The following is a 22,808-nucleotide window of genomic DNA, read 5'->3' on the forward strand; positions in this document are numbered from 1 at the left end:
GGGCACTGTGCTCAGGTAGCATTGCTCTACTGCAGCTCGCAGAGAAACACAGAGGGGAGTGCATCTCGCGGTACAGGATCACAGAGGCACAACAACGTGGGGATGCATGGGTTGGTAGAGGAAGAAGAAACAGTGATGAAATCTACTTTTAAAAAATTAGAGGTACCAAATGAATTTCCCATTTATGAAATTTTTCAATGTAGAAAAACAAAATAATCTCAATTTCTTGACCTAAAATCTATTTGTTGACAATTTCATGAAATCAATCCGAAATTGAAATTGAAATCATACCAAATCAGTCACAAGCCAATAAAAGACTAGTTTTCTGATTTTTCAAACTTGGTGCCCGATGATCTACCAGATGTGCTTCCCTCTGTGCATGACATTCATCAGGCCAGTGATTTAGTTCCTTTACTATGTTACCTAACCTGCCTGTTTATGGCCCAAGTCCTACAAAGCATGCAAATCTGAAGCGACAGATTGATGAGTAAGTGAAAAAAGGATTCATACAAGAGAATTTGAGCCCCTATGCAGTTCCAGCACTACTCAAGCCCTATAAGGATGGCTCCTGATGCATGTGTGTTGATCGCCGAGCCATCAATAAAATCATAGTCAAGTACAGGTTCCCCATCTCACGACTTAATGACATGTTAGATATACTGTCCGGAGCAAAGGTCTTCTCTAAAATATACTTAAGATTGGATACCACCAGATTTACATACAACCAAGTGATGAGAGGAAGACTACCTTCCAGACCAAAATCATGCCCATCGGTCTTACCAATGTTCCAACACTTTTACTCAAGTATTGCGTCCTTTCATTGGTGGATTTCTGGTTGTTTACTTTGATGATATTTTGATCTACAGTAAACAAGAGCAAAACCATCTTGATCACCTGGGACAAGTTATATGTTAACAATAAGAATGGGGAGAATGCTCGAGTGATCTGACTGATCACACAAGTCATTTATTTATAATATGCAAAATAGAGTCATGACAAGAGTACAAGTCAAAAAACATAATTACAAGTATACCCCTCTATACAGCCGCCCCACTCTAAATAGGGTCGGTAGAGGGGGGAAAGTCCCAATGTGCCCCGTGGCACACTTAACCCCTATCCTAACATTATAAAAGTACTTTGGACTGAAAAGCTCTACATCGAAGAAGTTCTCATTCAAGCTACCTAAGGTAGTATTCCTTGGGTTTACTGTTGCTTCAAGAGGATTCGAGGTTTATCCAGCAAAAGTAAAGAGCATCTTAAACTGGCCAATACCCAAAATCCTCATCGAAGTTCAAAACTGCAATGGCCTTGCTTCTTTCTATCACATGTTTATCTGAAATTTCAGTCGATTATGACCCCAATCACTGAGTGCCTAAAACAGTATGGAAAGTTTAAGTGAATGCCTGCAGCCACTGAAGCTTTCAATCTTATCGAAAGGAATATGACAAATGCCCCAGTTTTACAATTGCTACAATTTGATTGGGTGTTTGAGGTTGCTACCGATGCTTCACTCATAGGTGTTGGTGGAGTTCTTAAGCAAGGTCACCCAATTTCCTCGTACAATGAGACGTTGAGCGATGCCAATAAGCAATACTCTACTTATGACCTAGAGCTCTACAACGTTGTGCCAAGTGTTGAAACACTGAAGACACTCCCTCATCAGCAAAGAATTTATACTCTTCACTGACCACAAGGCTCTCAAGCATCTTCAATCCCAAAAGTCAGTGAGTAAACTGATTTGCCAAGTAGGTCACTTACCTTCAAGATTTCACTGTTGCACTCAAGTATAAGGCTGGAAAAACACTGTACTTAGATGCATTGAGAAAAAAAGTGTTATCTACATACATTCTCAGGCCATGTGATGAGCATTGAGTAAATGAAGGATGATTATGCCATTGATAAGATTCCTCAGATATCTACTAGGATTTGCAGCAAGGTGAGAGGAATCCTAAATATTCACTCCACACGGATATTTATTTTTGGTGACAGGGCTACATATTCTTGAGCCATTTCTGAGACACCATCTTTTACAAGATTAGAATGGGGAGGATCAGGACATTTTAGCAAAGGAAAATCCTTCTTCAAGTCGCAAATAGGTATTATTGGCACTGACTGTCAAAGGATGTTGGCTATGTAATCAAAAGGTGCCATGTTTCCAGCTTGCCAAAGGGACCAAGCAGAAGGTTTGTACTCTCCCTTACCCATCCCACATGAACTGTGGATCATAGTTGTCAAGGGACCCAAGGCAGTGGAGGGACGCCTAAGCACTTAGGCAAAGGCACCCACCTAGGTGGCCACCATGGCCTAGGCCTGCATGAGTGGGTTAAACCTAGATGTTGATGTTCAGAGTTATATTGCACAATTGAATTACATGATCAAGGAATTGCAAAATCACATAATCATAGAATTATGGAATTACAAAATCAGTGAATCATAAAATTACCAAATCAGTTAATCACAGAATTCATGAATCACATAATCACAGAAGTACATGGTCATGTAATCACAGAATTCCAACATATACTAACATATGCACAATTTACTTTGAATCATAGAACGGCAGCAACAACACAATATAATTTGAACCATGCAATTACAACAGCAGGGCAGTAGCCAAATCCACCAGCCACCACCACTGCCACCATCATAAAAGAAGACAGAAGAGGAGAAGATAAATGAAAAAAAGAAAAGGAAAAATGCAAAGCAGGAGGGGGGAGGAGATGGGGGAGAGAGAGGGCTTCAGGAAGGAGTGCAGGGTTGCCGTCAGATGGAGCCAGTGACCACCCAAGCATCAGAAGAAGTACTAGAAGAAAACAAAAAGAAACCAGAAGAAAAAGAAGAAGCGGTGGGGGCTAGAAGAAGAAGAAAAAAAGAAAAACAAAATAAAGGAACAGGAGATGAAAAAAAGAAAGGAAAAATAGGAGTTATGAAATTACAAATGGTAATTCTGAGACAACCCACCACCAAGAACAAAGTGGAAGTTAAAGAAGGTTTGGGTTGAGGAGAATTTGACAGGTCAAATTTTGCAAAATGCAACTAATAAATGGGTCATATTAGTTGTAAAGCAGGGGTAAGGCGGATCCAAATTCTCTACAATTCCCATAAGTTGCAATTCGGTGCAATTCCCCCTTAATCTAGAGGCAAGTGTCCCTGCTGATGTGGACAGCCAAGGTGAGAGAAAGCTAAAGCCACCAGGTGGGTCTGCAGCTGCAAAAACCCAACCCGATCCAGATCCTCTTTGGCTCAACATATAGCTGTTGTAGACCGTCTTCTTCGGTGGTAGCAGAGGTCGCCGGCGACTGTTCTCCAAAGGCTGATTTTGTCCTCATCTCTCTCTTTCTCTCTCTCTCCAACCGGCGAGTTGAAGTTAGGGATCTCTATTTCTTGCACACAAGGCAAGATGTCATGAGGGTGCTCAGCGAAAGCGTCATCAAGCACATTTGGAAGCATAACATTAATTCCACTGTTTAACAGTGACTCTCCATGTCACCCCATATGAGAAGCAATCAATTCTAGTCTCCTCATTGTCACAAATTGCTTGGTGTTTTTTGCCTTCTTTATCTGCTATTGACTTCCTTCTACAAAACCCATCTCAAAATTCCTCACATGTGTTGGCACCCACTTTGCAACCACCACCCCCTCCATAAAAGCCAAGGCATCTTGAAGAAATTCTCCTTTGATATCCTTCTTCCTCATCATTTCCTCTGTGATTCTTTTTCCGCAATATTTGGCTAAGACTTCTTACTAGACATTTTGACACGGTAAGAGCATCAAAACCCTTTTGAGTGGGTGCTTCCCCAACCGCTCCATCAACTACGATTCTATTATCAATTCCTCTTCCAGAATCATTGCAAAGGAGAGTGTTCTTACCATAAGTACATGACCTCTTGCAATGATTGGTACCCGCCATCACTAAAGCTCCTAAACCCCATGCCCTAATCCATATGGCCAGATTATAACCTCGAATCTTAATAACAATTGTTTTGGTCGAATCAAACTACAGTAAATCAAGAATCTAACAGAAATTCAACATGAAAACTCACCTTATAGATGAAAAGAGAGAACCAGATCAGCAAACAAGTTCGAATCACCCGATCTCTCCACTCTCCCTCGATGAAATCATTCAATACAGACGCTTGAACGTCATCAGGGTAGGATCAAAGTTCCTCCGTCAGCTCTGTGTTTCACATGTAAGCAACGAAGGAGAACATGTTTCGTCTTGTCCGGTGGTACCATAGGTCGCCGGCGACTGTTATCTGAGGGCCGAACTGCATCAAAAGAGGATTTTGATCTAAAGAGGGTTTTTTATCCAAAGATGATATGGATCGGGTTGGGTTTTGGCAGATCCAAACCCATCTTGAGCCCACAACTTTCTCTCACCTAATCTTAACTATCCACGTCAGCAGGGACACTTGTCGCCAGATTAAGGAGGAATTGCACCGAATGCAACTTATGGGAATCGTAGAGGATCTGGATCTGGGGGTAAGGCTGCCTACATTATGACCCTCCCCAGATCCCATAGTGGCGGGAGTCTCGTGCACTGGGTACGCACTTTATTTTAAGGGTTGACCAGCTGAAAGTACAATACTCCACCAATTAGCTGCGATAACTTTTTTGCAGCGAAACGAAAATAAATATTTCATTACATTTAGGCATTGACAAGGTAAGTAGCTTGGTGGTCTGATCTCATCTCTGTGCATTGGGTTCAGAGTTCAAGTCCACATATTTTCAGTGTCATATGGCATAAATCCATTGACATGACAAGAATATAACACAACCTGACATGATCAATTGACATGAAATGAACATAACATTGAAATGATACGTCACATGAGATGCATGATGCATCTAACATGACCTCTTGGCATAACATGATATTGACACAATAAGCTGTAGCAGATTGACCCAAATGACCCACTTACTAAGTCATGTTATAGTTGGGATACTTTCAACACAAGCATTAAACAAGTCATGATCAGAGGGTGAAGAAAACTCAAACCAACACCCCAAAATCCATTGCCCCCTGCCCCCCCCCCCCCCCAACTATGAGTAGATCATTAGAAGCTGCCTTCCTGTAAAAGACAATATAAGCATTTTTCTCCAGATAATGCCAATGCCATCATGATATGTTATCAAGTACTAAAGTGACTGCCAGCTCATGTGAATATGTGTATCAGTAGAGTATTGGCACATGGTTCCATATCATTTCTACCCAACCCACCCTCCTTATTCCAAAAAATGAGTGGGGCAAAAGAAAGCTATGTTAACCAGATAATGCTCAGATACAGCATTTCAACCTACAACTGAAGTATCTGAAATGGATACTGTATCCATGATCCATCCCTGCCCAACAACTTGAGAAGACTCAACATAAAAGTCATGCCATCCAATTTGACAGGGTATGCAAGCATAATAGTCAATTACGATCCTATTGTAGGAGAAATACCTGTCTCACATCTCTGCCTGAAAGATTTGCACCAAGTTCCTGCTAGAAACCACCCAATCAGTTAATTAACAAACTGTATTACATTAAGTGGGAACAATAAATAAAAACAAGTGACTAACCTGGTCAAAGAATTTCTCATGAATTCCCTTAAGAACTTTAAGAACAGATGCAAGTGCACCTTCAGACTTGCATTCATCCCTGTTCAACTCAGAAAGGGATTCTGCAAAGATGCGGAATTGACGGCAACTTGAAGAAAAGAAATGATATCTCTCCATCAGAATCAGGTTCTCTCTATGTTTGCTCCATACCTAAATTAATAGACCAACAAGGAAATTGTAATGAATATGCTTATCTTAGCCCCAAAAGTGCTTATATTTATTATCAGTGAACTGATATGGTATAGCCCAACAATTTCCTTGTCAGATAGCTTACATATTCAATCATTCAAGGATTCAGGTTTCAAAGTCCTGCCAAATGTTAATCTTAAAAAAATTCTGGGACACCACATTCTACCTCTCTGAGGGTCCAAACCTCTTTGTGATTCAAGACTTCATATACTAGCGTCTAACCTAGTAATCCATACCACTTCATTTCGATCCACAACTTTTCTTTTTCTTTATACTATAAACATGTGATGATGTGAATGTCTCTTTTTCTCCTTCAAGTAGAATCTCACCTGCAAATCCATTTTCTGTGCCAAAAGAAGGGAAAAATCATTTCGACACTAGGAAATCCAGGAATGCAAGGTAATTTGCTAAGGTATTGAATATTCTGTAGCTGGAGGCCTCAATTTTCGTGTAGTTCAGAGGAGTAATGCTTAACTTGTAATTCTCTCTCTGTTTTAAGTTTCTTTATCTGTCTTTAGATTTGTCCCATTTCTGGTTCCAATAAATCAGCTTTAGAGAAAAGGCAAAAAAAGAATTCAGTTGGAAAAGGTACAGTGAACAGCCAAAGAATGAAAAAATTCTTACAAAAATAAACAGACTACTAGCTCTTTTGTTCTTAGTTCACTTTAGGATTTAATGATGTACAGAATGGTAGGAATTAAAATAACACTTCTAGTCGCATATATATTTCCACCTCTATGCCCCCCCACCCCCGGAAATAGTTTAAAACGATTGGTGGTTCATTAAAATTTGATTTGCAGTGTCTCATCCATGTGCCTTTCAATCCTAATGGACCTTCATTTCTGTTTTAGATTATAGTCCTTCCTTCTAAAAAAATAGTAGTATTTTATTAGGTTACAGGTTCTATATAAAATAACAAAGCGTTTTGTACTCTATGAAGAACAATGCCAATATGAAACACAGGAAACTCATGTCTATATTAGCATTCCCAAGCATTTTCTATGAAATTTTCCAATAGGGAAAAATACAGTAAAGTATCAATTCCACTAGGACATTTTTTGAAGATAGAATAATCCTACTGGCTAAATATTGAACACCAATGTCCACATCCATCTCTTGTTTATCCATTCCAAAATTTTCTAACAGGATTCATAACCTAGAGTAAAAAGTTGAAATGCTGCTACAGCATCTTCTTGGCATCTTCTGAAAAATCAAGAGATAAATGACAGTTATAAACCTGACACTCACTACCACTTCATAGCCTTGAAAAGGGTAGAGGTGCAGGTGAGCCGGGATATAGATGAGCAACCAAACCAAGCTCGGTGGTAGATGAGAAAACAAACAAAGAGTAGCAAGCAAGATTCGAGAACATAGAAACAAAAGGGAAGTTAGTAACTAAATAGAACAGGAATAGGATGGAAAATAGAAACATGGCAGGGAAATAGCAATAAGGAAGACGAAGTAGCAACTAACTAGCAACCCAGAAACAAATGATGCTGCCGCAGGTCACTAGAAGATGGCAATGTACTGCCAACAATATGTGTGGTTGATGGGGGTGGCTGGACTCTATAAAAGCAGCAATGTCCTAAAACTTGAGAAGAAATCAGAACAGAGTTGGACAGAACAGTACTTTGATCAAAACAGAAAAGCAATCAATGTAAGATAGAATGAATGAACACAGAACTGACTTCAAAAAAGAAAAGAATAAGAAGATAAGAAGATGGAATATGAGAAAAATATAAGACGAAGGGAAGAGGATATGACCTAAAATCACCAGTAGACCTGCAGGACGGATTTATCACCACAATCTCAACTTGTTGATTCACCACAACAGGTCTGGGGCTGCATCACCACAGTCCAAGGAACAACATCACCACTAACCCAAAGAGGCAAAAGCCAAATCTCTCAATAACTCAAATCATAGTGGAGGTATATGGCCCCTCTCCTTTATTTATAACTTCCATAATAATCACAAAAATATGAAACCTCCATGTATGGTAGGAGGAACCCCTTACAACTTAAGTGATGTGAATCCGTATTCCAAGGACTGAAATCGGATCGCTTAGGGCCCATGAAAGAACCAAATAGTTTGCTCTACCCAAACCAAGGGCAATAATGGAATTTCTGGTAAAATTTAGGAGCTTTATAGAGTGAAATAATAGACTAAGTATTTAACAGGAATTAAATTCAAAGAGAATGATCAATTCTGGAAATAAAGATAAGTAATGGGTTAAACTGAAAAAAATCCAGAATGAAGGGTTATTTTGCAAACTAGTAAAAAGGAGGTGTCTTTAATAAAGAACTTAAAAGTTGGAGGGACTAATCTGTAATAACCAGCAGTAATATGTGTAAACGTTAAACCTGTCTTCTTCCTCACAATAGAACCAGCCAAGGCGGTAGACCAGCTTGAGAGAGTCTCTCAACTAAGACTCCGTAAGGCCTGAAACTTCAAGTGAGAGGTCACAGCAACGGATTCTCCATGAATCCAGCACTAGAGGCTCTCGACAATCCAGATCTGATGGATTTTTCGAACCTGCAACTAGATATGGCGATGGCACAGTTCAGATCTGAATCTGGTCTGGAGTTCTTCACAGAAGAACCAAGTATTGGTGGAGGAATTCTAGGATTTTTGTCGCCTAGGGGAGAACTACCTTCGATCAAAAGCTCGACCCAATCGGAACCCTCATGAAAGAGATCGAACCACTTCTGGTGGACTGCAACTACCGCACAGAACAGGGCTTGGGAATGGACACCAGAAATAATAAAGTGAAGATGAAGAAATAAGGAAGATGTAGAGGAATGGATTTCAGAGAGAGTTAGGGAGGGGGAAAACAGTTCACGGCAGCCATGGTTTTCATACCAAATTTCACTTCTTCAAAAACTTCAAATCTGTCCACAATGGACTACACAATTGTTTATAAAGACACCAAAAAAAACCTACCTTCCTAATCTGAAACAAAATTAAACTTGCATCTAAATCTAAAAGAAATAAAAATCTCACTCAATTAAGAATACTGCCAAACTAGTTCTAGCCCTAAAAAGGAGAGTAAATAAAAGATATTTCAAAATCCATCGCCCAACTGCATCATTTATTGCCAAATAGAAACTATGGCTGGAATGTAGACACCTATTGATGCGGATCCGTGTTCCAAAAGCTGGAATGGGATCGCCTAGGGCCCACTTAAACACTCAATAAAACAAAGGCAACACCCAATAACAATTGTATTGAAATCAAGCTTCAACTAAGTGGCAGAATTGTAATTAAGCTGAAGTTATAAAGGGGGTGGCAGAATTGTAAATAACCAGAATTAGTTAATGAGCTATTTGGGAGATAGGACTTAGAGGGAATTAATGATTATTTGATGGGGTACACTAGGAAGTGAAATAAGAATAGGGATATGAGATAATTAGAGACCAAAAGAAGGGCATAATGGTAAATCAGGCTTAAAAGACAGAAAAAGGGGCAACTCACAATTGTGTTGTCTTCTACCTTAGGTCAGAACAGGGGCGGAAGAGATGGGAGGATTCAGATCAATGGAACTTCTTGGTTCAACAACACTTCTCACAACCAGATGTCATCGCCGGACCAGAATCCTAACAGCCAGCTTTCTTCGAACCAGCAACTATAGCCCAGAATAGGGATTCAGCCAGCAAGAGAAACTAATAACAGGAGAGGGAAAATTAAGGAGGAAAGAAGAAGAAGATAAGGAGAAGAACAGAAGAAGGAGATGGAGGTCACGGCAACTACTATTAAGCCAAATAAACATTCAATTTCCAAAAATCTAAAACTGAGTTCTTCTCCATTACAGGGCTATTTAAAGAAAAAAATAATGACATAATTTTGGAAGCTAATTAAAAATGGAAACTAAACCTAGATAGCAACTAAAATAAAAATCAGATCTAAATAAAAGACTGTTAATCTAATCTCTAACCAATAAAGGAAGTAAATAAAAATCAAGTCAAAAGATAGCACTAATCCCTCGCCGATCTGCATCACCTATCCATTCCTTCTAGAAGGGAGATCTAATAGCTATTACATAAAAAGGAAACTATTACAAAAATAGAAAATAAAATAAAATCAGCCTCTACCAGAACATTCAATCTTCCAGTAACTTGTCTTCACACCAGGGCACACATGCATCTCCTAGAACTGAAATGCATCAGTATTACTAAGAGCATAAGAGTACGACGACCCACATATGCAAAGTATATGCACTGCAACTGAAACTCTTTGTGACGCAGATCCGGGGTCTCGAAACCCTGTTCAGATCATTTATGGGCCCACCCGAGTACTACACCACTCAATAATCAAGTGGATGGAAAATCCGTAATTAATGGATATCATGCAAACAAAGAAAAGGGACCAATTGTGGGTAACAGTAGGTTTGTATAGAAAGGATAAACTAGGCATTAACATAAATTAAAGGACATGACCAGAATTAGGGATAAAAAGAAGGGCAAGTTGGGAAGTGTCATATAAGAGAGTAATTAATATACAACAATTCTAATTCTTCCTTGCAATACGAGAACCAGAGGCGGTAAACCCTCCTTGAGCGTGATTTGATGGAACTCATAAGGACTCAATCCAATTGAGAATTTGGAATTAAACTCCCAACTCCCAACCCTATTGAATGCAATTTATGGACATCAAATTAGAAAGTGATGAAGCAGCATTCAAGATCTGAAACTAAGCTTGGCAATAAGCACTGGTTCAGGTTCAGTCACAAGTTAGTATTCCACAGTATAAGGGTTTTAAAAAGGAAAGAGGCTCCAGAGTTTGAATCGCCCAGAGAAAAGGTATCTATGATTCAAATCTTAGGACCCATTGGTTAGGATTAACGATTCAAAAAGGTAATAAAGAATTGGGACTGAACCGGGTTGACCCTTTAGGCAATCTCAACATAAAGAATTGAATTCTCTACTTCCTTTTAGTAGTGTTGTGCAGAAGATGCAGAACCGGGGGGAGCAACTCACAGTTATGGGCTTTTTGGGTGGTCTTCGAACATAATATGACTCTGTCCCTTCTCAGATCCTTGTAGGTGATAAGGTGACATCTCTCCTAGATACTTTCTCCCAAGTCTTCTGAGTATCTCGAGAGAGTACTTCTGATTTTACACGTGGACAGCTCAGCTCTTGTGTATCAACACACTAATCGCGGTAGTACATGTGGCACGGGAAGTAGAAATGGCAAAAGGCAAAATAGTGGTAATTCCACATCCTCAAACAGTTCAGGAACAAGGAACATGTGCCATCATTATGGCAAAACCAGGACATATCCAACGTTTCTATTGGAAACTTCATGGAAAACCTTCTCAGAAGCAGTTTGCTAATTCAGCAGCAAATATTGAGGTCATCACTCCACCTAAACCATCTGGGGTAAGATGGTTAGATGACAAATGACGAATTTGCACGGCCTAATCCGTTTTTAGCTTCTCAAACTTTGCAGCCCTCCACGGCTACTTTAGTGCAGACCGGTAATGCTATTGCATGTCTGTCTTCTTCTCGTCCCTAGATCATTGATTCAAGTGCTTCGGATCACATATCTAATGTTTCAGATATATTTTCCTCCTTTAAGAAATCTTCTTCTAGTGTCACACGAGCCACTAGTTCTCTAGTTCAGTTAATGGAACTAGGACAGATCATCCCAATTCTTCTTTTTCATTATCGTCAATTCTTCATTTGCCACAATTCCTTTTTAAAGCAACCTTGCATGTGCTGAAAATTGTTCCATAACCTTTTATCCTGATTCTTGTGTTTTTTAGGACCTTATGACAAAGAAGATGACTGGTAGATGTCATGAATCAGGAGGCTGTATCTTTTTTGAAGATGATACTCCTTCAGTTGCTTGTTTGGTTCTTCTGTCTCCCAATCAAGTTCACTATCACCTAGGTCATCCATCTTTGAAGAGTCTACAACAGCTTGACCCTCAATTTAATTCTCTTTCTAGTTTAAAGTGTGAGTCATGTCAGTTTGGGAAGCTCCATCGTATGAGCTATTATCTCCCTCAAGTCAATAAACGGTCTGCGCATCCTTTTGCTTTAGTTCATTCCAATGTATGGGGCCCTTCTCCTATTATAACTTAGTTGGGTTTTAAACATTTAGTTACATATCTTGGTAACTATTTCAAGAGTTACTTGGATTTATATAATGAAGCATCGTTCTGAGTTATTTTCCATCTTTTGTGCATTTGTTGCCATAGTTGTCCAGGCGTCGCATCTAGTCACCTGGTTGGTGCCACTATACTTTTCGCCCTCTTCAATGCCTTGGGTTGCCTAGGTGTCATGACAACTATGTTTGATACTGAAATTCAGAATCAGTTTGGCTTATTCAAATTTTACTTAGTGATAATGCCAAAGAAATATTTTTCTGGTCCCTTTTCTAAGCTTATAGCTGAATGTGGTATGGTTCATCAGTTTTCCTGTTCAAACACCCCTCAACAAAACGGTGTTGCTGAAATGAATAATAGATGTTTGATGGAAGTTGTTCGCTCCCTTATGTTTGAAATGAAGGTGGCCAACTATTTTTGGACTGATGCTGTCATTTTTTTTTTAGGTAAGCGGAAAATATATTAAAACAGAAGAGGAAAAGAAGACAACAGACAAAGCCTATCTGGCTAAACAAGGGAAAAGACCCTAATCAAGGAATTCAGCCCAAGAGAAGGGCGATAAACCTGAGCCCTAAGAAAGAGGGCGAGACAAAACCAAACCCCGAGAGGGAGTAACAAAAGCAAGAATCTGGGGATACAAGAAAAAAGGAGAAAGGGATGGAACATCAAAACTAGGGTGGGGGAGAGAAAAGCAGGAGATCCCATGAGGATGCAAGATGTCTATTTCTGTTTGTATTGGGACAAACAGCACAATTGTGAAGAATTTTATTCCTCACTTGAAAGGTAATAGCCTCTCGAATCTGCTCCAGCATAGGCGATGTTGAAGTCCATCTTATTTTATTCCTTTCCCACCAGATATGGTATGTCACTGCACTAAAAGCCATCTTGCCAATAGTCATCTAAGGTTTTACCATTAAAATTATTTAAAATCCATCTCTATTCTCTTTCTAATGGGAGGATAACTCTAGGAGTGGCCCAAAGCTTCTAGAGAATACCTCCCCAAATAGACCTTGTGAAAGAGCACTCAAAAAAGCAAGTGATCAAGACTCTCAAAAGAATTCCAACATAAACAACAATTTGGAATAGAGATATTCCTATGAGTAAGAAAATCTTGGGTGCGAATACAATTGGTTATGACTCTCCAAATCATGAAAGAATGCCTTGGGATGGTGGAGGAGAACCAAACGAAATTAAACCAACGAACAACAGGGACAAAAGATTGAATAAGGTTCCAAGCAAATAAAGAAGTAAAAAAAAAAAAAAAAATGAGTTAGCCCTCCACTAGACTATATCTCCATTGCCCCTAGGTCTCAAATGGATACTCGGTAATTTATTCCACACCTCAATAAGAGAATTAGAGGTGAGGTACCCAGACCAGGATCTCAAACCCCATCCTAAAGAATGATAGACACCTTAGCGAACCTATAAGACTCCATATCATATCTAATTCTATCTGCATATTTTGAAATTAACATCCCGCCATGGTGCCAATTGTCAAGCCAAAGATAAGGGTTAGAGCCATAATCAATAGAAGTCTTAATATAATCAGTAACAAGATATTGGTAATTCAAAATTTTTTTCTAGGCCTAGGAAACATCCACAATGCTCATAGTAGTCCAAATGGAATCTGTTTTGAGATATCTGAAGTACACACAATCCACCCAAATGGTTTTCTTTTTTGAAGCAATTTTCCAAATATGTTTGACAACACTAGCTGTATTGACATCCTCAACTCTACGAAGACCAAGACCCCCTCCTTTTTGGGCAGGCAGACCTTTGCCCAACTCAAAGGATGAAGAAATTTAGTGCAATCACTACCTTTCCAAAGAAAAAAGCCATAAGGGACTGAATCTTGGTTGAGATAGCAGCAGGAAGGACAAACAATCCCAGAACAAAATATGTTGGAACTCTACATGTCAGATCAAATAAGCTCCAAATGACCCACAAAGGAAAGAAGCTGACTCTTCCAATGTTGAATTCTCTCGTGAAACCTATCAAGAATATGTGGACAATGATGGACAAAGAACTTAGAAGAAATCAAAGGCAAGCCCACATAGGCAGCAGGAAGATGAACTTCAGGGAACCCTAAGATGCCTCTTATATGAGTTTTTAAAGAGAAATTTTTAAGGTTAATGTGAAGGTCATATATTGCAGAGAAGAAAGATAGGGCATAAAAAACGGCAGACACAAATTGCAAAAATCATGAAATCATCAACAAAAGAGAGATGGGTAATCTTCAAAGCCTTACACTTGGGAATGGTATGAGTAGTATTGTCCTTAGTTTTGAACGAAAGGATTTTGGATAGACCTTCCATGGCTATAGAGAAAAGCAAGGGAGAGATGGGACAGCCGAATTCCAACTTTAGAGTTGAAAAGGCCCCGAGTAAAACCATTAACAAGTTGGAAAGTAAAGTTTGAAAGAGAAGAAGAGAGAAAGGGAAGAATGTAGGAGAAGGAGAAATTGAGGATGGAAAGTTATGAGTAGAGAATGCTCTCTCCCATACATATATATCTTCACTAATATGTTATATGAAATTACATACACCTCCCTAGGGAGGTAAAGAGGGAAAAAAGAAGAATTACAATGTAAGGGAATAATTAGCTTAACTAATTCCCAAACTACCCTTAGTACATAGTCTCTAACACTCTCCCTCAAGCTGGAGAAGAAATATCATACATTCTCAGCTTGGACAACAGAGTACTGAACTGATGATGGATGAGCCTTTTCGTGAAGATGTCGGCCAGCTGATCTCCAGTTCTCACAAAAGGAGTACATAAGTGACCAGAGTCAACCTTTTCTATGATAAAGCATCTATCCACCTCTATGTACTTTGTCCTATCATGTTGCACAGGATTGTGTACTATACTTATGGCAGCCGTGTTGTCAAAATAAAGTTTCATGGGTGCCTCAGTCAAATCCCAATTCTTGGACCAGCCTTCTCAAACAGATGAGTTCACACTCCATGAGCCATAGCTCTGAACTCTACCTCTACACTAGATCGAGCCACCACAGGCTGTTTTTTGCTCCTCCATACAACCAGGTTACACCCACAAATGTGAAATATCCAACTTCTCTTTGATAAAGTGTCGATTGATCTCCACATGCTTGGTTCGATTATGCTGGACATGGTTGTGAGCTATGCTAATAGTAGATTTGCTATCACAAAAGAGTTTCATAGGGAGGGTGGCAGGGATAGCCAAATCAGTGTGAAAACCATGAAGTCATACGAGCACACAAATGCCATGTGCCATAGCACGGAACTCCACTTCGACCCCTGAACGGGCAACCACAGCTTGCATTTTGCTTCACCATTTAACAAGGTTACCACCAACAAAAGGTGCAATAACCAGTAGAAGACCTATGATCATCAAGGGAACCTGCCCAATCAGCATCCGTGAAGGCCTCCACCCTAAGGTGATCAGGCGGAGAAAAAAAGATGCTGCATCCTAGGGCAAATTTCAAGTACTATAGAATATACAACACAACTTCCATGTGAGTCGAGTAGAGATCATGCATGTACTGACTAACCAGGCTGACAGCAAATGCTATGTCAGGATGTGTATGATAGAGAGATCAAACGCCACACTAATCTCTGATATCTCCCCTTATCCACAGAATCACCTTCCTTGCTACTTAGGTGACCATTACCTTCAATAGGAGTGTCTGTCGGCTTACACCCCAACATGTTTGTCTCAAAAAGAAGATTAAGCATATACTTCCGTTGAGACAAGTAGATCCCATGAGAACACCTGGCAACTTCAATGCCAAAGAAATAACGAAGTTGTCCTAGATCTTTAATCTCGAATTCCTCACTCAAGTATCACTTGAGGCAAGAGATTTCTGTCAGATCATCACCAGTAACAACAATATCTACATAGACTATTAGGATAGCAATCTTCCCACTATATCTTTTAATGAAACGAGTGTGCTCGGCATTGCTTTTGAGAGTAACTTGTAGCGACCATAGCCTTATGGAAACGCCCGAACCAAGCATAAGGGGATTGCTTCAACCTATATTGTGCACGCTTCAGCTTGCATACTTTCCCTTGGGTTTTGAAGCAAGTGACCCCAGGAGGAATATCTATCTACACTTCCTCCTCAAGTTCCCCATGAAGGAAGGCATTCTTCACATCTAGCTACAAGAGATCACAATCTAAGTTGGCGGCACAAGCTAAGATAATATGAATTGTGTTCATCTTAGCAACTGGAGCAAAAGTCTCCTAGTAGTCAATCCCAAGTCTGAGTGAAGCCCTTAGCAACACGTCTGGCCTTGTACCAATCCACTGTATCATCAGCCTTCTGTTTTATTGTGAAGACCCACTTACACCCAACTGTCTTCTTTTGTGAGGGAAGACACACCAGATTCATGTGTCATTCTTCTTCAAGGCCTACATCACTTCAACCATAGCTGCCTGCCATTATGAGTCTGCATTCGCTTCCTACCAGGTATGAGGAATTGACACAAAGGAAAGCAAAGATACAAAACTATGGTAAGAAGGAGAAAGTGATTCATAAGAAACGGTTGTAGCAATAGGATGTAAAGTACAAGACCTAGTGTCTTAACGAACAACAATAGGCAACTCAAGAGACTGATCAACAGAAACAGAAGGAGAAGGAAAATTGCTTGGGTCCAAGGGGACAAGATTAGGCTCGAGAGGAGACAAGTGGCATGGCAGGGTAGATGTTGGATGTGTAGTGGTCTGAGTCTACTGGCGGATGCGAAGTAGGAGTATCACTCTCCCCTAAAATGGGATACTGGCAGTGATAGCAAGTTCAGGAGGCGATGGTACATATCCACGATCGAAGGAGACTCCCCCTTAAGAGGTGTCGTAATGTAGTATGATGTAGATTCGTGAAAAACATCCATATTCACAAACCAATGCCAAGTGGGAGGATGAAAACACTGATAGCCTTTTTGAGTAGGAGCATACCCCAGAAAAATACACAAGAGACCACGAGGATCAAATTTTCTATGAGGATGATGATCACGAGCATAGCAAACACTATCAAATATATTAGGAGGAACAAAAAAAGCAACAAAACCTTGGAACAGATCTAAAGGGGAGCAGAAGGAATGGACCCGATAAGGCATTCGGTTGATAAGAAAGAGTAGTGAGAATCACGTCACTCCAGTACTAGGAATGAACATGCATCTCAAACATAAGAGAGCGTGCCCCCTCACAAAGGTGGCGATTCTTCCACTCAGCAATCCCATTCTGAGCCGGAGTATCCATATAACTAATCTGATGGATCATCCCATGATCGAAAAGGTAAGCCTGAAAGGATCCATCGAAGTATTCATGGCCATTGTCGCTTGGAAGGATCTTAATGGTAACGAACTGAGTCTAAACCATGTGGTGAAACTATTGAAAGCATCCGAAGGTCTCGCCCTTAGTTCGCATCATATAAACCCAAGCGGTCCGAGAATGACAATAAATAAAAGTGACAAACCACCAATAACCATTGCTAGATACATAGCGGGATGGACCCCAAATATCAGAATATATCAATGAAAAAGGAGTGGCACTTTTATTTTTAGAAACAAAATAAGTATTCGAATTTGTTTGGCCAAAACACATGCCTCACAAAAAAACTGACTCGAATTACAATTTTTAAAGGAAAAAAATCTAGCTAAAGCTCCCAAAAGGGAATGTCCCAACTGATAATGCCATTGTAGTAACTCAGAGATGGGTAGTGACATAGAATATGTCTGAAAAGCCTAAACAGAGACCAATGCCAAGTCATCATCAAGCAGATACATACCACCACGTACCCTACTAGAGCCAATCGTTGCCTCTGTCACCAAATCCTGAAAAACACAATGAGATGGAAAAAATATGACTTTGCCATTAAAGCAGGAAGTAAGACTACTAATGGACAAAAGGTTAATGGAAAAAGAAGGAACATACAATACAGTAGAAAGGGATAAAGAAGGGGTACAGCTAACAAAGTCCTCTCCCAGAATAGTGGAACAAGTCCCATTAGCCAACTTGACCTTACTATTACAAAGGCAGGTGATGTAGTGTGAGAAAAGAGGCAAACGGCCTGTCATACTCGTCATCTTTGGGAAGATCCAGCACACCTTGCTTCTACAATGCTTGCCTCATCATCTTCGTCTACAAATCCTGAATCAAGTATTCATATTTCTAATCTTGATCTTCTCATTGCTCAGTTTAAGGGTGTTAGGGTTTGGACCCACATCCCATTTCTAATTTTGCCTCCTATTCTCATGGTTTAAAGTATCTTCGATACCGATACGATACCCTCCGATACGTATCGTAATTGTGGCCAACCGATACGATACATGAAATTTTTAAAATCCTTTCGTATCGATATATGTCTTATGATACATACCGATATGCATCAATACACCACCGAAACACATTGATAGGATACGATATGCACCAATACGACTCTATGGAAAATATAAAATCGAGATGAAATGCACGTTTCGTTATGTATCAGTACGTATCGGTATCGGTATCGGTATGTATCGATCCGTACATATCGTTGAGTATCGGAACGTATCGATGAGTATCGGTATGAATCGATCAGTACATATCGGTGAGTATCGGTATATACTGATATAGTGTGCTATGATCATATAATGGCCAAAATGGGTAATTTTTCAGAAAAACACGATTTTTTTAGGGGTTTTTGTTCCAAAATTTCCGCCAGTCATATTTCTCTCTAACTAAAGTGGAAATTAAGGTTGAGAACAAAGATTTTACATTTATGGGACAACTACAAACCTTGAATTCTTAGTGCGACACCCTCAATTTAGTGTTTATGCATAATACATGTTATCAATAGCTTTTTTTAACAAATTCTTTATGCAAAAGTGTTTAAAAAAATGTTTCCCATCCATTTATGTGTGTATCTTTAGCGTATCTTAGCGTATCTCCGATACGATACGATACCCTCCGATACGTATCTTAATTTTGGCCGACCGATATGGCGACCAATACTGATACTTTAATCCTTGCCTATTCTAGTTTATTACATTCGTTTCATTCTTGTGTTTCTACTATTTCTAGTCATATCGTTCGTATGTCTATTGCAAAGGGATTGTCTAGTCCTGGCTGGAGGACAGCTATTAAGGAAGAATTACTGGCCTTAGATGAAAATCAGACTTGGGATCTTGTCTCCTTACGTCTGGGCAAGTCAGCTATTGGATGTTGTTGGGTGTATGTGCTTAAGGTCAAGACAGATGGCTCTCTTGCTTGACTGAAGGCAAGTTTGGTTGCCAAGGGTATCCCCAGGTTTATGGAGTTAATTATGTTGATACTTTCTCTCCTGTCGCCAAAATTGCATCAATTGTATTTTGGTATTTCTTGCAGCTTCTCATCATTGGCCGTTATATCATCTTGATGTGAAGAATGCATTTCTTAATGGTGATTTACATGAGGTGGTTTATATAAAGCAACCTCCAGGGTTTGTTGCTCAAGGGAGTCTAGGATGGTGTGCAAGCTTAAGAAGTCCTTGTATGGTTCAAAGAAATCACCTTGGGCCATGGTTCAAGATCTCATTTTTTTAAATTAGCGAGACCAGATCACAGGCGAGATTGTAAAACGACAAGATCTCGCCAAATCTCGCTAAATCTCGCTAAAATCTTGCCAGATCTCGCTTCTCTCTAAAAACACTAAGGGGCAAGAATTTTGGTGCTTTTGCTTGAAGATCTCCATTCCTACACTCATTGAAGCTTAAAGAGTACAGAGTATTACCTCATCATCCACATTTGGAGTTACTTTTCTTCTCAAGAACTATTTTAGATAAAAAAAATCTTCTCAAACCCATTTTTTCATCGAAACATCATCAGTAGCCTATCTTATGTCATTTCAAATTTTCAAATGTATGTTAATGTGACTCATCTGTCATCAATGTTAATAGTTAATCAATTAAGTAATTATCTATGATGCCTTTTAAGTTCTTAAGATTATGGTGTGTCATGTGTTGGTTGTGAAATAGAGCATACTAGCCTAGGGTTTGAAGAGCCGAAGACTACTAACATAGGGTACGGAGTCAAAGTACCATTTTAAGTCTGATTTTTAAAAAATTAATGTTTCCATTGTGTTTAGAAATCCTAAAATAGGGTAAATACCTAGTTTCAAAGACTACAAAGACCATATGACCACCGAAACCAACCACCGAGTCGACCGCAAAAAAATACATGATCTCGGCGAGATCTCTCTTTTTTAGATTAGCAAGATGGGGGGCGAGAGCAAGATCTTAAACTATGCCTTAGGCATGGTTTGGCAGGCTTACTAATGTGGTTCTTGAGTTTGGGCTGTCAAGATGTGACAGTAATCATTCCGTTTAGTTTGGGCTGTCAAGATGTGACAGTAATCATTCCGTTTTTATAGGCGATCTGGTGTGGGAAGAATATTCATTATTGCTTATGTTAATAGATTGGGTCAAGATAACGAGTAGTTGAAATTTCGATATGGATCAATCTGGTTAAGCCATAATGCTGCATCACTAAGTTCTACGCTTCCAGCAACAGTTGGTGAACTGGCAAACTATAAATGAGTTTGAGTTCTCAATGATGGAACCCCATTACTTTTATAGTTTGACATTCAGGTTGCCCATGACTACTGTTGCCGGGATTCAGCTCTCTAAGGACTTCACGTAGCAAAAACCACATCCAAGCAGTTTACGTTGCACTGAGAAAATAGATAAAATAAAGAACCAGCTCACATAAAAGGCAAGTAATTTCTCCCTTTTCAAATATTTAATGAATAACATGACTTACGTAAGAAAAATTACCAGGTCAGGGTTATTTGGAAATTTTTTTCCTATAAGTTGCATTAAAGCTCATTGCTGGTGTTGTGCTTTATTTTTCCTTTTCCTCTCACTCTTACTTTTACATTTTTGTTTTTACGCGGATCCATCTAGCCGACCACATTAAGTTGGGATAAGGCTGAGTTTGTTGTAGTTGTTGACTTCTTGTTGTTTGTAAGCTGAATTAAAGCTGAAATATAATCTTAATACACCACCTTTTTAAAACGTTAAAACCAAGGTTCTAAATATCAAGTAATTTCGAGGGAACAATGGATTTTTGCTTGGCTTGGTGGAAACCATGGTTTCAAATTTCGACCCCTAAACTATGTTTTTTGTGTCTGATTTTTTGTGTACATCCTTTGACATTTCTAACTAATTCCATGAATTAGTTTCACTAAAAAAAAAAACCCCCCTAAAATGTTATTTGTAGTGTTGACCCAAGTTCGCTAGTGTACGTTGAGTGAAGCTATACACTAGCTTAAGTCTACATATAAGTTGCAACTTGGAATGGAAACACATGATTAAAACAAATGATGTCGACACCATGAATGTGTAGATCAGGTCATTTTAACTAACATATAAAAACTGAAAGCAGTATACTATGTATACAACAACATTGTATTAAAAAAAAATGAATTTTGGGGAAAATGGGTTTTACATTTTTTCTCCAAGTACTCTTCTTTATGTAGATCTCCTTTGATTGTGCAAAATATGTTACTAGAATCAAAGATTTAGAAAGAAATTTGATTTTTTTTCTTCATCCACTGTTTCCCAAGAGCTACAGTCGAAATATGGGAGATGTAGGCTGAAATGTGCGAAAATGAGCTTGTTTCCCATGAAATAAGTTATTTTAACGGCATTAGTTTGGTCGAACCAGTCAATTTCCGGGAAATATCAATCGAAGCGGTCGAAATGAGTCGATACCACTCGAAACTAGTCGAAACCTTGGATTTTTATAATGTACCATGTAATTTCGTCTCAAAATGGTCAATATGGTCAAAATTTCAAACCATGGTTGAAACACCTCTCCAGACGGAAAATCCTCATTACCTTTAGTCCTTGACCCAATTCCCTAAATCAAGGTTTTGAAACTGATCACTAAAGTAGTTTCAGAAATTAAAAAAATACATCATTCCCTCAAAAAAATGCATGACCCATGCTCTTCTTTTCCTACAAACCCTACTCCAAAACAGCAAATTTCATACTTGAAACTATATGCAGCTATGAGCCAAATTTTTAATTTGACACAGCATATGAAATCAAGAGCCATCATTAAGTTACTCTTTTTCTTAGAAAAGAACAGAATCTTTTTCCAGACTATATATACTCCATGGCTCTACTGGTCTCAAACAAATGCTTCAGTCTTATGTCTACAGCCTCTCAACCGTTCAACTATCACTTCATCATTTAAGAAGCAGTTCAGCACAGAAACACATAAAATAAGCTCACAGCATAGATAAAAGCAATAAGAGCCCCCATACTTATTGACCACTATAGTTTCACATCTCTCGTCTGGAGCCAATAAACTATAAATTCATTACCCATCCAAGATATTTTTCAACATAAGAAACAGATGGCAAGCAAGCATAATGTACATGGAATCAGGAGCTGATTACAATGGTACTTACATCCTCTGTATCATCAAGGATCACAACAGCACTTTCAGCTCCCAGCACCATGTCTAGGCCCTTTTGATGTCTTTGGGTGCAATCAGCTTTTGAGATCACTCTGGAACTAAAATACACCCTTCTAGGGTCAAGGAGCTTCACCATTTCCAATGCATAGGAACGTTCTCCCATTGTGTATACATACATCTCAAACATGCTACTTGCTTCTTTCAGGAAGGTATGAATAAAGGGTCTTAACTTTGTTAACATGTGTATAGAGTCCACTCTGAATAGGCTGCCATTTGAGACATCTAGCATTCCAAAAATCTTAAATCCATTAGAAAGCAAGAGTGTGATAGATCAGAAAACACAAAGAAATATGCAAAAAGGAGCAATTAAACAAACAGAATTAAAAGGCATCAAGAATATAGGAATCAGAAATTTGTTATGGAGTTACACAAGAAACCATCAAGATTGAAACTAAAAGGCTCAAAATAATCAATTTATGCAAAATTTATTA

The 22,808-nt window shown here is 39.1% G+C and overlaps 1 protein-coding gene across 4 annotated transcripts; it reads right to left on the reverse strand.

Moving 5' to 3' along the window:
* Nucleotides 1-332: 332 nt before the first annotated feature.
* On the reverse strand, nucleotides 333-22,600 carry LOC122067116 (RNA polymerase II C-terminal domain phosphatase-like 4). 4 transcript variants are annotated; one of them, XM_042630965.1, is made up of 5 exons: nucleotides 22,310-22,600; nucleotides 6,123-6,137; nucleotides 5,566-5,754; nucleotides 5,447-5,488; nucleotides 333-894 (listed from the first exon to the last, which is right to left on the reverse strand). In XM_042630965.1, the coding sequence occupies exons 1-5, from the start codon at nucleotides 22,556-22,558 to the stop codon at nucleotides 715-717; spliced, it is 675 nt and encodes a 224-aa protein (XP_042486899.1). In that variant the 5' UTR covers nucleotides 22,559-22,600; the 3' UTR covers nucleotides 333-714. The 4 variants fall into 4 exon arrangements, with proteins under 4 accessions (XP_042486899.1, XP_042486897.1, XP_042486898.1 ...); XM_042630963.1 differs by lacking the exon at nucleotides 6,123-6,137 and adding an exon at nucleotides 17,674-17,709; XM_042630964.1 differs by lacking the exon at nucleotides 6,123-6,137 and adding an exon at nucleotides 17,674-17,709 and having other exon boundaries at nucleotides 337-894; nucleotides 5,447-5,485.
* Between the last annotated feature and the right edge of the window lie 208 nt (nucleotides 22,601-22,808).

Source organism: Macadamia integrifolia, unplaced genomic scaffold, assembly GCF_013358625.1.
Source record: "Macadamia integrifolia cultivar HAES 741 unplaced genomic scaffold, SCU_Mint_v3 scaffold2722, whole genome shotgun sequence".
Taxonomy (NCBI): domain Eukaryota; kingdom Viridiplantae; phylum Streptophyta; class Magnoliopsida; order Proteales; family Proteaceae; genus Macadamia; species Macadamia integrifolia.